Source organism: Theobroma cacao, chromosome 3 (genome assembly GCF_053813885.1).
Source record: "Theobroma cacao isolate CCN51 chromosome 3, ASM5381388v1, whole genome shotgun sequence".
NCBI classification, from domain to species: domain Eukaryota; kingdom Viridiplantae; phylum Streptophyta; class Magnoliopsida; order Malvales; family Malvaceae; genus Theobroma; species Theobroma cacao.
In genome coordinates, this window is record NC_142641.1 from 16,055,425 (window position 1) to 16,070,283 (window position 14,859).

Sequence of the window (14,859 nt, forward strand, 5' to 3'; positions counted from 1 at the left end):
AAATCTTACCGTTAGACGCGTAAACGGGCGAAAAACGCGAATTTCCCTTTGAATTTTCTTGTTTCTCTTTGGTTTTTCTTTTTTTCTTCCTTTCCTCTCTATTTCCTCTCTTGTTCTTCCTTATGGCCGGCCAGCACTCAAAATTTGGGTTTAAATGGGCTGACTTTTCATTAAAATAATATTATTTCATTAAAAATATGCCACGTGTCACTTTCCCATTGGCCCATTTTTAAAATTTCATCCATTTGTTTCCAAATTTTCACCATACACTTGTCCCACATATCCATAGCTTAAATAAAATTCTCAGACTTATCCAAAGTCTCGGTGGAGTAATTTTTGAAATTTACACTTTTGCCCCCGTAAAAGTGAAAAATTACATTTTTGCCCAAAAAACTGAAAAATTGCCCATAGATATATTTTTCATCCCTTATACTCATCCCATTCTCCAATTTGTCAAATTTGATCTAAATTCTCTCAAAATCTCAAATTTTGTTCGTGGGTGGCAAAATTACGATTTTGCCCCTACACTCTAGAAATCACTAGAATTAAACTTTTTCACTTCCTATCATTAAATTATACTCCAAATAGTTAATCTTGGTAAAAAATTTCACTCCATGATCAAATTATTATCTTAGGTGGCAAAATGACAATTTTGCCCTTGAATATCAAAATTTCCAATTTTACCCCAAATGAACCCTCGAACTCCGAACAATAATTTTTAGTCATTCCTGGACTATAAAATATTAAATTTCATCCTACAATTCCTATTTGAACTAGTTCGAGGTTAAATCAACTCAAGTGTACCGTTAGGTACGATATCGGGTTTCGTCTTTTCTTAGGTGCTTTCCTAGCATAATAACATGCTACTTAGTGCATGTATGTCATGACATGTATTTATAGGGTCGGGTTTTACAATTCTACCCCCCCTTAAAATAAAATTTTGACCTCAAAATTTCACTTACTAGATTCGACAAATAGATGCGGGTATTGGTTCCTCATCTGATGCTCTACTTCCCATGTCATTTCCTCCATTCGAGCATTTTTCCACAACACTTTGACCATTGAAATACTCTTGTTTCTCAGTACTCGATCCTTTCGATCCAAGATACTCACAGGTTGTACCTCGAACTTCAAATCGTCATGCAACTCGATCGGAGGTGCTTCGAGGACGTGAGAGGGATCTGGTACATATTTCTTAAGCATGGAGACATGGAAAACGTTGTGGATTCGATCTAACTCCGGAGGTAATTCTAACCGATAAGCCACTGGTCCAATCCTTTCAATGATTCGGAATGGTCCAATATATCTCGGGTTGAGCTTTCCCCTCTTCGCAAATCGAATCACACCTTTCATTATCCAATAAAACACCATAATTTATCATGATAGTATAATCAATAAGATTTAATACTTCAAAGTATTCAAATTATTACCTTTCCAAGGAGAAACCTTAAGAAAAACTTTATCATCGATATCAAACTCTAAGTCTTTTCTCCGTTTATCTGCATAGCTCTTCTGCCTATCCTGGGCTACCTTTAGCCTCTCTCGTATAACCTTAATCTTGTCATTAGTTAGCTCAATCAATTCCACACTCACTAACTTCCTTTCACCTACTTCATCCCAACAGAGCAGAGTTCGGCACTTCCTTCCATACAAAGCCTCGTATGGTGCCATCCCAATACTAGACTGAAAACTGTTATTATACGCGAACTCCACCAATGGCAAATGTCTGTCCCAACTCCCAATAAAGTCAATGACACAAGCCCATAACATATCCTCTAATGTCTGAATAGTTCTCTCAGATTGACCATCTGTCTACGGATGAAAGGCAGTACTAAATCTCAATTTAGTTCCAAGAGCTTCTTGAAATTTTGGCCAAAATCGAGAAGTAAATCGAGGGTTTCGATCTGACACAATAGAAACTGGAACTCCATGTAATCTCACAACCTCATCTATATAAAGTCTTGCCAGCCTCTCAATAGAAAATGTGCTATGGATAGCCAAGAAATGGGCGGACTTAGTCAATCTATCCACAATCACCCAAATAGCATCCTTCCCACTTTGTGTCCGCGGTAAACCCAATATAAAGTCCATAGTCACGTGTTCTGACTTCCATTCAGGAATCGGTAAAGACTGAAGTGTACCTGCTGGCCTCTGATGCTCCGCCTTAACTTGCTGACATACGAGACACTTTGCTACGAATTCTGCTACGTCTCGCTTCATACCCGGCCACCAATAATTCTCCCTAATAGTCCTATACATCTTGGTGCTTCCGGGATGTAATGCATAGGCAGATGAATGGGCTTCTTCCATGAGCGCCTGTCTCAACTGGTTTCCCTCATGAACACAAACTCGATCTTTAAACATCAAGACGTTATCCTCTCCAAATTTGAACTCACTGACTCCCCCATCGGTCAGTTTTTGAATTTCTTTTCTTAACTCATCATCAGACCTCTGAATGTCCTTGATCTGATTAAGTAACGAAGGTCTCACAATGAAGTTTGCCAATAAGGATCCATCCTCACCATTTCTCAACTGGACCCCAAGAGATTTCATCTCTATTAATGCTGAAAAATAACAACTCTGAAGTGCTGCTAAAGACGATGAAGACTTACGACTTAAGGCATCAGCTACAACGTTCGCCTTTCCCGGATGATAGTCTATCACCAAGTCATAATCTTTTATCAACTCCAACCATCGCCTTTGCCTCAAATTAAGCTCCTTTTGGGTGAGCAAATATTTTAAACTCTTGTGATCCGTAAATATCCGACAATGCTCACCATACAAGTAATGCCTCCAGATTTTTAAAGCAAACACCACTACTACTAACTCTAAATCATGGGTAGGGTAATTTGCTTCATGCCTCTTTAGCTGTCTAGAAGCATAAGCCACAACTTTTTCATCCTGCATCAATACGCACCCCAACCCCAACTTTGAGGCATCACTATATACTACAAATCCCTTACCATTAACAAGAAGTGTTAAAACGGGAGCGGTGGTTAACCGGTTCTTTAGCTCCTGAAATCGATTCTCACAAACATCATCCCACACAAACTTAACTCCCTTACGAGTTAGACGGGTCAAAGGAGCTGCTATTAAGGAAAACCCCTGAACAAACCTCTGATAATAACCGGCTAATCCGAGGAAACTACGAATCTCCGTCACTATCTTAGGTTGCTCCCATTGTAAAATTGCCTCTACTTTCTTAGGATCAACATATATTCCAGTTCTCGATACTACGTGTCCCAAGAATACCACTTCCTGTAACCAAAACTCATACTTCAAAAACTTTGCATACAACTGTCTTTCCCACAAAGTTTGTAATACTATACGCAAGTGGACAGCGTGCTCATCATTATCTCTCGAGTAAATCAGTATGTCATCAATGAACACAATAACAAACTTGTCCAAGTAAGGGTGGAACACCCTATTCATGAGATCCATAAAAGTTGCCGGTGTGTTAGTTAACCCGAAAGGCATGACCAAGAACTCATAATGACCGTACCGAGTCCTGAACGATGTCTTGGGTACATCCTGTTCTTTAATCCTCAACTGATGATACCCAGACCTTAGGTCAACCTTGGAAAACACTGTAGCTCCCTGTAATTGATCGAAAAGATCATCAATCCTCGGTAACGGATACTTGTTCTTAATGGTCATTCTGTTAAGCTGTCAATAATCGATACATAACCAAAGTGTACCGTCTTTCTTTTTCACAAATAAAACCGGTGCTCCCCACGGAGATATACTAAGGCGTATAAAACCCTTGTCCACCAACTCTTGCAATTGTACTTTCAACTCCTTCAACTCTGCCGGAGCCATTCTATAAGGAGGGATAGAAATAGGTACGGTACCCGGAAGTAAATCAATAGGGAACTCAAGCTCTCGATCAGGAGGCAGTCCTGGTAAATCATCAGGAAATACATCAGGAAACTCACTTACTATCGGGACATCCTCTAACTTAGGTTCCCCATTTGAAGTATCAATTACGTATGCCAAATAAGCCGGATACCCTTTCTGCACTAATTTCGAAGCTTTGATGGCCGAGATTACACAAGACGGTAATACTCGACGTTTCCCTACAAACACAATCTCTGTTCCCTCCGAATTTCGAAGAGCAACTTCCTTTCGGAAACAATCCACGTTCGCCCGATGTGCAGTTAACCAGTCTATACCCAATATTAGATCAAAATCCAGGATCTTTAGAGGAATTAAGTCACCCCTAAATTTTTTCTCGCCTACCCTTACCCCACAGTATCTATAACAACTATTTCTAACTAGCTTTTCTCCTAAAGAGGTGTGAATTACAATTTTTTCCTCTAATGGTGACAGGTTTCTATCAGTAATTGATGCAAATGTGGTGCTCACATAAGACCTATTTGAGCCAGAATCTATCAAAACATAAGCATCTTTATCAAATAAAGACATAGTACCTGTCACTGCTCCAGGTCGAACTGTGCCTCATCTTCTGTCACAGCGAAAACTCTTGTCGAGGTACGAGTCTGTGGTCTCGAAGGTGGATGTGCCGAGGTATTACTCTCCACACCGGACCGTATGGCTACTCCCTGTCTCAGTGGCAACCCAGAAGAATCTCTCCTCTGCATATCAGTGTGAGCTAGTGAAGATGATGCAACTACCATGGCTCGTCCTAACCGTGGGCAATTACTCCTAATATGACCCGTCTGTCCACATTGGAAACATCTTGTTGGCCCTCTACATAGCCCACTATGATAATTCCCACAATTTTTGCATCGATCAGAACCTCCGAAACTCTTTCCAGAACCAGTCATAGCAGATCTGCTAAACCTCGAAGGTCTCTGTTGTGATGGTGGAAATGGAGGTCGAGGAGATGTCACGGAAACAGAAGTAGTACTCCCTAAAATCACTGAGTCCTTGCTTCTTTTTACTAGCTGACTAGAAGACATACCAGGATTCCTCCTTTTTGCAAACTCAGTTCGAATCCTCCTATTCTCAGTCATGAGCTTCTCAGCTTGTAAAGCCATCTGTACCACCTCCTTATGCGGCTCCCTACCAGTCACTGTCATCCGCTCTCTAATCTCATTACGGAGCCCTTCCTCAAAATAACTGGCCTGATCCTGCTCAGATTTCACTAGATCCGGCACATATAACATCAACTCGTTAAAACGAGTCTCGTACTCCTCTACAGTTAGATTCCCCTGTTTCAAACTCAGAAATTCTCTCTTCTTTTTTTTTTGATGAAAATAAGTGAAATACTGACCATCGAATTCCCTGAGAAAATCGGACCACGTCTGAGGAGTAGTGGAACGGGACTTCACTGAATTCCACCAAGTACGAGCCCTCTTCTCTAATAATCTCGTAGCCACCATCAGTTTCATGTCGTCGTCTAATCTCATATCAGAGAGAGTCTTTGAAACCTGATTAATCCAGTCTTTTGCCACAGTGGCATCCAACTCACCTGTGAAAGACACACAACCGAGCTGTCTAGCCTCCTTTAGCTTCTTGGAAATGGATACATCTTGTACCGGTGGTGGAACTAAAGGAGTAACTGGTGGTACTATAGTTGGAACTTGACCAGTCGGAGCTCCACCTGCCATTGCGGTAAAGAAAGCTGTCAATGCCTGTGCTGCCTCAGTAAGCATGGTGGGAACACCTGTAGGTGGCGGAGGAGGTGGAGGATATGGAGGACTATCGGCCTGCTCAGCAGCAAGTGCTGCCCGAATGGTTGACGCAGCCGATTCTTCCCCTACTGCATCTAGCTGACGACGTTGAGAACGACCTTTTTCCCTCCCAACCGATCTAGTGAGAGGTGGGCGTCCTCGTCGAGAAGGCATAATAATCTATAAGAGAAAACGAGCAAGCTTAGGGAACTTTAGGCTCTATATGAAAATGCATGCATTCTATTCAATCTAACTTAACTTAACCCAAGGCCACACTGATATTGTAATTTTTTAAAACCACTTTAAAACCAAAAACTCTTATCTTTAAAACCAAAAGCTCTGATACCAATAGAATTGTCACGACCCGGAACCTCCCTCAGGCCCATGACAATCGCCGCGACGTCCAGATTGACACTCATTATCCGAAATGCCAACTGGAACCCCACAAGGCTTACATATCAGTTTCTTTCCTTTCCTGTGAGCAATCATTGTTAAATATCGAGTTTTTAGAAAATATATACTATTTTAGATAAAAAACAATCAAAATAAAATTTTCGCCACACATGGGTATTTTGGTCATTTTTTTCTCAAAAATTTTGAAACTGGCTAAAACGTAATATACAAGTACAAAACACATAATTCATATTCAAAATGAGTTTAAAAGTCTAAAATCTTCATTTAAAACGAAATTACGGTTATTTGAATATAATAAGAAAATAAAAAAAATATTAAGAAAAATATTCTATTTTCTTATAAAACAATATTTATAGAGTTATACGTGAATAATTTTTTATAGCGTAAAAGCTAAATAAATTTATACATACTGAAATACAGTAAGCCAAAATATTTAATTTAATTTACAATAACAAGAGGGCTCTCGAATAAACAAAAGTAAAGAGGACTGTGAACCTACGGTTTGGAAAATGCAAATCCAATGGTAGTCCTCGATGAGATCAGCTATCTACAGTCTATACTGAACCTGAAACGGGTGGAAAGGAGTTGGGTGAGATTTTGCAATCCCAATGAGTAAACAGACATTATCATAAATATCTAATGGCGAGTAAAATAGAGGCAAGTTTAAACAACAAATTTCAACCCATTTCATAATGTTTCCAATTTATTTCTTAAACCAAAAAATATTTGTAATTTACCAAAACAGTTGTTAAGGCTTATGTCTTTTATTAAAACAAGTCTCAAGCCAAAACTAATCCTCGGGGATACCTTGGCTGAGGTATCTAACCGAGTCCGCAAAGGGTGTTAAAATATTCACACGTGAAACACATTTTTTTTTTTTAAAACCAGCTGTTCCTTGGCGTTGGCCGAGTTACACATTCATGTGGGGGTTCGACGTGAAGTGAGCTCTAATACTACCCCGGGAGTTACCCTCATTGCCTCTACAACCGGAGTAACTATATAATTGGGTTTACCGTGCCCCTCTAATAGGCAGTCCACGAAAACTCGTCACTGCAGTGACTAACCCATCAATTTTAATAAAATTTCGACAGTATAACGTGGCTTTTATTTATTTATCCAGCTTGCATAGTAAAATCAACTTACATAAATTTTCCAAATGCACTCACAAAATATAGCCACATATACTCATTTCTCATAAGCCATTCCTAGGAAAATATATATTTTTCAAGTCAGTTTACAGCCTCCAATTACTCAATTTCATAATCAATACAATATATTTTTATTTATCACATTTATTCCTAAAACATCAAAAATCCCGTTTTCATTTCATAAAATACATAAAGGGCATTTAAAAATAAACTCTAGATAATTTACAATAATAATAAGTTTACTCATCGTTTGTACAAACTAAAAGCTTTCTAAGCGCCCCGATCACTACTCGTCGGGTACGACTTCTTTGCCTTTTCCGGAAGGCTCTCCTCCTAGACACATTACAAAAATTTACACAATTCATCACATTGATGCTAAATCACTATATAATTAACTTAAATCCTATACTAATGCATGGTATGAAATGCAATAGCCTAAACCGGCTTAAACGTGGTATTAACCTATTTTTGGTACTTTGCCCGATAAATTGCTAACGCGCTCCATTTTAGCTCTAAATCATCCCATTCTCTCTCCAACATTTCTAACCATTAAATATCAGCCAATAACCTTCTAAAAACAACAAAATCAGCTCACTCCCTTCCTTGGAAAATTCGGCCAAAAATGGGACATTAACTCGGTTAATTTTTTATTTTATTTTTCTATCACGTTTAATCGTTTTTCATCATTTTCTCTTCATTTTCCTTAGAATAAAATCAATTCATCATCATTGTACAGCATTGAGCATCCAGCCAAGAGTGGGTATTGTGAAAATTTAATGATTTCTTGCCCAATTTAATTTCTAAACACATTTAACTAACTAAAACTATCAATTTAACTAAAAATCAAAACCTAAAAATTTCAATTTCTCTCCCCTAGAATTTCGTCCAGGCCTTGATATCACTTTTTGATCTCTCTCCTCAAGCATGCTAAATGGAAATAAAGATATAGGAAAGGTAGAAATCAAGCTAAAATCGAAAAATCTTACCGTTAGACGCGTAAACGGGCGAAAAACGCGAATTTCCCTTTGAATTTTCTTGTTTCTCTTTGGTTTTTCTTTTTTTCTTCCTTTCCTCTCTATTTCCTCTCTTGTTCTTCCTTATGGCCGGCCAGCACTCAAAATTTGGGTTTAAATAGGCTGACTTTTCATTAAAATAATATTATTTCATTTTTAAAAATGCCACGTGTCACTTTTCCATTGGCCCATTTTTAAAATTTCATCCATTTGTTTTCAAATTTTTACCATACACTTGTCCTACATATCCATAGCTTAGATAAAATTCTCAGACTTATCCAAAGTCTCGGTGGAGTATTTTTTGAAATTTACACTTTTGCCCCCATAAAAGTGAAAAATTACATTTTTGCCCAAAAAACTGAAAAATTGCCCATAGACATATTTTTCATCCCTTATACTCATACCATTCTCCAATTTGTCAAATTTGATCTAAATTCTCTCAAAATCTCAAATTTTGTCCGTGAGTGGCAAAATTACGATTTTGCCCCTACACTCCAGAAATCACTAGAATTAAACTTTTTCACTTCCTATCATTAAATTATACTCCAAATAGTTAATCTTGGAAAAACATTTCACTCCATGATCAAATTATTATCTTAGGTGGCAAAATGACAAATTTGCCCTTGAATATCAAAATTTCCAATTTTACCCCAAATAAACCCTCGAACTCCGAACAATAATTTTTAGTCATTCCTGGACTATAAAATATTAAATTTCATCATACAATTCCTATTTGAACTAGTTCGAGGTTAAATCAACTCAAGTGTACCGTTAGGTACGATATCGGGTTTCGTCTTTTCTTAGGTGCTTTCCTAGCATAATAACATACTACTCAGTGCATGTATGTCATGACATGTATTTATAGGGTCGGGTTTTACATATGTTATTCTTTGAGTGATAATGCTATATAATAGCTATAACCGTGTACGTGTGGTGTGGGAATGCACATGATGGTGCCAGTGGGGTGTAGTGTGGGAGTGCACATGCCGGCAATGAAGTGGGCAGGAGTGCGTGTGATAATATTAAAATGTGCGTGCAAGGAGTGCACATGATGAAATGTGCGTGTAGGGAGTGCACATGATGATATTGCTTTGTGTGTGTAGGGAGTGCACATGAGCTGAGTAAGGCGGTGGTGGTGTACATGTGTATATATATATATATGCTATAGACAAGTTATGAAAATAAAAAATGTGATTGTACTATATGCTATAGAATGCCTTTCTGCTACAACGAGAAACCCCTTGTTTTACTTGTCTTGATTGGATATTTATGTAGTTTTTACTTTTTTCAACTCCATTGTAGATTATAAATCCTTCATCTTAAGGGATTAAATAATCAATGGTTGAATTAAGGGCTTTACAAGAAATTAAACTAAATTACATTGTTTTTAAAATAAGTGCATCGTGTTTTAAAAAATCTTTTCGTATCGTTTGCTTATTCCCTGTTTATGTTTACTCACTGAGTTTATACTCATTATTTTCAACTTTATGTTTTAGTTTTGAGGTTCGAAGGTAGTTGGATTCTTAGGTCAAGGTGCTTCCTCTTATCTATTTTTCGGTAGGTCGCATTGACACTAAATGTTAACACCCACGTCTAGAGTCACTCCGCTAACAGTCAAGGTTTTTGTATAGGCACATATATGTTTAATGTGAATTGTTAAGATACATTTGACAAACTATCTATATATATTTTAATTTATGATGTCAGTGCGAGTATTTACTTGGGTTCTACGAATTGTCTTCGAAGAAATTAGCATTTAAACACTATTAAGCATAGATTTTAAAAAAATATGAATAATAGATGAATTAATGTACAGATTCATATAGGAAGGCTTGCTTGGGTTTAGTGGGTTGTGCTTATTGGATCCTTGCGCGAGTCATGATGCGGGATTGGGTTGTGACAAAAGAAGTCTCAAAAGGGGCTTCTTTCTCTAACCACATGGAAGCCATAGAAGAAAAGAAAATAAAACATTAAAGAAAGAAAAAGAGAGGTAAAAAGAGAAAGAAAAAAACAGGCAAAAAGAGACCGTGTGCAAGGCACGGGCTATAGTCTAGTTGTGCTTAATTCGATTCATTTCTCAAAATACAAGGACTGCAATGATAAGATTTAGATAAAAGAAGTAAAATGAACATTTCATCTTAGTACGAGGACTAGCAGGTAGGCCTACCAGCAAACAGGTGGTGAGTAATCAAAACGTGTTGGGAGAGGTACACTCGGGGGGAGCTTTTTCTGTTGATTACTTGATTAGGATTGAGTGAGAGACACTGAGCAAAAGCAAAGCAAAGGGCATTTAAAAAACACAGAAAGCAAGAAGCAACGAATTTAAGAGAATCAAATGCATTTGTGGGTTACCAGTTCAACTTATCCTCCGCATCTCCGTTTCCCTGTAAAGAGCAAGGCTCAAGTGGAAGAAATCAGGGTGTGCACCAATCGTACCTGCCGGAGACAGGGCTCCATGCAGACCTTCCACATCCTCACGGCTCTGGCCCCGCCTGATGTCTCCGTGAAGTCCTGCGGCTGCCTTGGCCGCTGCGGTGCTGGGCCCAACGTGGCCCTGCTGCCCGACGGCCAAATAGTGGGGCATTGCGGCACCGCGGCCGGAGCGGCGGAGCTTATGGTTGGATTGTGGCACGGAGGTGGCGTTGGTGATGCTTGTAACAAGAGTAAGAGTAAGACTAGCCTGGATGCTCTCGCTTTGAGAATGAGAGCTGAGGCTCTAGTTGATGAGGGCAATTTCAGTAAGGCTGAGCGCTTGCTCTCCCAGGTATAAAGAAATGTAACAAAAGTGGCAATCAGTTATGACATTTCTTGAGCAATCAATAACAACTTATGAAAAACCATTATTCCTTTGTTTCCGACACACAGGCTATAGATTTAAAACCATTTGGTGGCGTTCACATCCTTTACAAAAAAAGGTTTAATTCTATCCAAAGTACTAGCTATTTCTTTTTTTTTGGTGAAGGGAGTCAATTCTTTTTTATCATATATTCATTTTTATTTTGTTTTGCATTCAGATCTGTTGCTAGATTGGCAATCCACAATTATTCTGGGGCTCTTGAGGATGCCGCCGAATCTTTGACTTTAGCCCCCAACTATGCCGGGGTGAGCTATTTGCTTTCTTCTTATTTTAAATTTTAGAGGCAAGTAATTACAACTTTGGAAGAATCTTTTACTCTCAGATGAGTTATGCTTCTTAAGAAAAGGGACCTTTCTTGCTCAAGCAAGTACCATTTAGGAGGCAAGTATGCGCTTGTTTTGTCAACACATTTTAACAAATAGCAAGTTTTCAGCTCTGGCATCCATATTTGTGTGCCTACCATGTGTGCTCATATATTGCAGTCATTCCACAATTAATTTTAAGGAAGAGGTTCAAAGTTGAATCTTGCTTATACAACCTATCAATCAATGAGAACAATCGCACCGGTACAAAAATTGTAATAAACAAAATGCCATTGTGCTTTGCATGTCATCAGGATATTTTCACCCCTTTTTTTTTTTTTTTTTTCATTTCTTAGGCTTATATTTGTCAAGGTGATGCATTCTTGGCTATGGACCAATACGATGCAGCTCAAAAGTCATATTCAACATGTTTGGAAATAGACCCTTCTATTCGTCGTTCCAAATCATTCAAGGTATATTGCTCATTGACTGAATTGATCGCATCCCTGGCCTATAAATAGGTTTTACTTTGAAGATATATGATTTGTTTTTCAACAATTATTCATGTAGATGTCTCAGGTTATCATATTTAGTTCATCTAGGATTAGTGGCAATGCTTGATTTAGTCACAAATCCTGGGATGTCATAGAAAGTTTTGACTTGGTGTGCTGATATGCAGCCACTTTAAGAGGTTGTTCCTTCCTTGAAATGCTAAGAATACCTCATTGGCTCCTACTTAACAAACAGTGTCCTTTTACACTCTCAATTATGATGCTAAGTATAACAGTTAGTTACCTCTTCACATGCCTTACGCCGTATATATTATAGGATGAACTGTAATTTACTCATTGGCTGCATTGTTTGTCCCTCCCAAGGTACAAAGAAGTGTTGCGTTGCATAATTGAAAGCAGGAACTTCACTGATGTAGAACAGCTTGGAGGCTTAGGGCTTAAAATAATAATAATCTGAAATTCTTAAGAAAATAGGGAAAAGTAAATAAAGAAAAAGGGAAGAAAGATCCTAAGCTTCACATCTAGGGTTCCTTGATTGCATCACACAACCAAAATAAAGAAAACCTAGGCATCGCACCTAATATTCTCATAATAATCTACCTTCCAAAAGAAAAAGCATGTCAATATTTATATAGGCTCCTGCCAGCCCTAAAAACTAGAATCCCTATTCCAAGTAGGAGCTTAAAGAAAATGCTTAAGACTTCTAATAGAAAACTAACAAAACTTCAATTAAAAACTAAACCTAATAGGATGGAGAAAAACCAAACTAAGATACTAAACCCTAATATAAATGTAAAATTCTAAATATAATAACCCTATAAAATACTACAGTTAAGCATCATAAATACAATAAAGTAACAAAATAAAATCTTAAATAAGTTGATCCCTCAATTAGCTTCTTAGCTTTGTGAATCCTTCATCTAACACAATTCAAAACTTCTTTCACTACTTTCTCTCTATACCTTTTGGTATCTACGTAGTTCTTTACCGGCTTTCCCATCAGTACTAGTATTTCTTCTCCTTGATATTAGCTTTCCTTCAATAACAATGCTGTTTTGAATACCAGTTTACCAAATTTAGGCAGTTCCTTTTCCCAACGTTATTACATCTCTTGAGTGAGCATTATATCCCCCACATTTTCTCTACTACCACCATTATTTCCTCACTTGCCACCATTATTACATCTCTTGAGTGAGCATAAGGCCTGGCTTGAGCCTATCGGGGCCTGGCCTGTTTACACCTCAACCCAAAAATTACAAATGTTCAATTTACTATTAATTGTTTACTAGTTTGCTACCTTGCACTTCGCAGTAGGTTAATAAGTGTAAGGTGTAATTATTAAAACTTAATGGTTATTATATTTATAAATATAGTGGCAATGAATCTTAGATATATCAGCAAATATTATTTTAATTTTCCAAAGATGGGGTAAAAAAAATTGCTATTTATGTTTAAGATGTTTTTGTATATCTATTAGAATTGATCTCACCGTATAGCATATGATTTAATATTAAGTTTAAAAGATTGGTCTTGTTATAAGACATGATCTCATCGTATAGCATAACATTTAATCATAATTTTAATAGATTGACCTTGCTATAGAGTGAGATCATTTCAATTAAGCTACAGTTGTTTTACATATAAGATTGAGTTATATTCAAGTCAAATTGTTAAAAACTCTGAGAATAATGTAGGAAAGGGAAAATTATGTCGACCATTTGCTTTTCTGTATTTACGTAGCATTATTGCACCTGCCTTACATGGAGTTTAAATGCAAGTTAGACCTTCAAGTAATATAGTATTTTATTTTCAAAGATACTGAATATATTCTCCACAATTAATGCAGGTGGATGGTTTAACTAAACAAAAATGAAAGGAAAAAATAAATTATACCAACATTTTGATATATACAGAATATCTTCTTGGCTAATACAACTAATCCTCATAAAATTCAGTTCTTTATCTTAAAAACAAATTTCTGTTCTCACTTAAGTTAAGATGTCTATTGTCCTTGGATTGTTAGATGATATTTGCTGGTACATCACAAATAAATCTTCAAGGTTGTAGGACTACTGCAAACCTGGACTTTAGTACAAACCCCACAAAAAGAATATACTTGCAGAGGTCAGTAATTTCATCTTAATGCTCCGCAATAACAAAATAGAACACTAAAAATATGATTAAACTAATTTGTTTTAAATCATCAAGCACATACATTCATATGTTTAACCAAGAAAACTGACCCAAAAAGTTAAGCAAAAGCCACTTTCAATACTTCCAATACTTTATTAAAAACTATAATAGAGGCAATAACTTAAATGCAGTAATAGAAATATTGAAGATCATGTGTGTATCCATTTAAAGTCCAAAATATAGATTTAATTACTAAAAGGAATGTACTTCAATCAAGAGGGGGGAAAACAGAAGCAAAAGCAGTCTAAGACTATTATACTTGGAAATAATGTTGTATGAGGCTGCAAAGTGCTTTAAATCTAACTTACATTAGAATCACGACACCAAAGAGGCCACAAACGTATCATATCATTGAAATTTAGACATATTAATAAATTAATAAAATAATTTAGATTGACTAAAGTATAAAACAACATTATATCCAAAAGAACCATATTAAAATGGAAAAAGAAATTTAGTTGTGAAAAAATACCAATGATGACAAGAAATGTCAGTACCATCATTCTTCATTAAACAAGAGGCAGAAGTTTAGTTATAACTTCTTTATTGTCCATTTTTCTTATTTATTTTTCTCATTTTCATTTTTTTCCTTTTTCTCTTCTAGTCTCTTAGTCTCTTCTCCAACTCTTCTCCTTCTCCCTTGTCTCCTCCCTCCTCCTCTCTCCCCGTTTCCTAGGTGCCAAAAAAGTTTTAAATAAAACAAGAGAAAATATTAGAGAAGCCTTTACTACTAAAAAATGAAAAAAAAAAAAAAATCAAAGAATGCCGCATGTCAAAAAAATTG

The 14,859-nt window shown here is 36.9% G+C and overlaps 1 protein-coding gene across 3 annotated transcripts in view; it reads left to right on the forward strand.

The window, feature by feature from the left end:
- The first annotated feature begins 10,335 nt into the window (after positions 1–10,335).
- The window catches only part of LOC18604534 (tetratricopeptide repeat (TPR)-containing protein), a 37,686-nt gene continuing 33,162 nt past the window's right edge, over positions 10,336–14,859 (forward strand). Inside the window, exons 1-4 of one of the 3 annotated variants that reach the window (XM_088804960.1) lie at positions 10,338–10,975; positions 11,077–11,126; positions 11,226–11,313; positions 11,727–11,843. In XM_088804960.1, the coding sequence (XP_088661086.1) occupies positions 10,547–10,975; positions 11,077–11,126; positions 11,226–11,313; positions 11,727–11,843 (684 nt within the window). In that variant the 5' untranslated portion in view covers positions 10,338–10,546. Of the gene's footprint in view, positions 10,976–11,076; positions 11,127–11,225; positions 11,314–11,726; positions 11,844–14,859 lie in introns of all 3 variants that reach the window. The other 2 variants (XR_016025506.1, XM_088804961.1) reach the window with 2 other exon arrangements.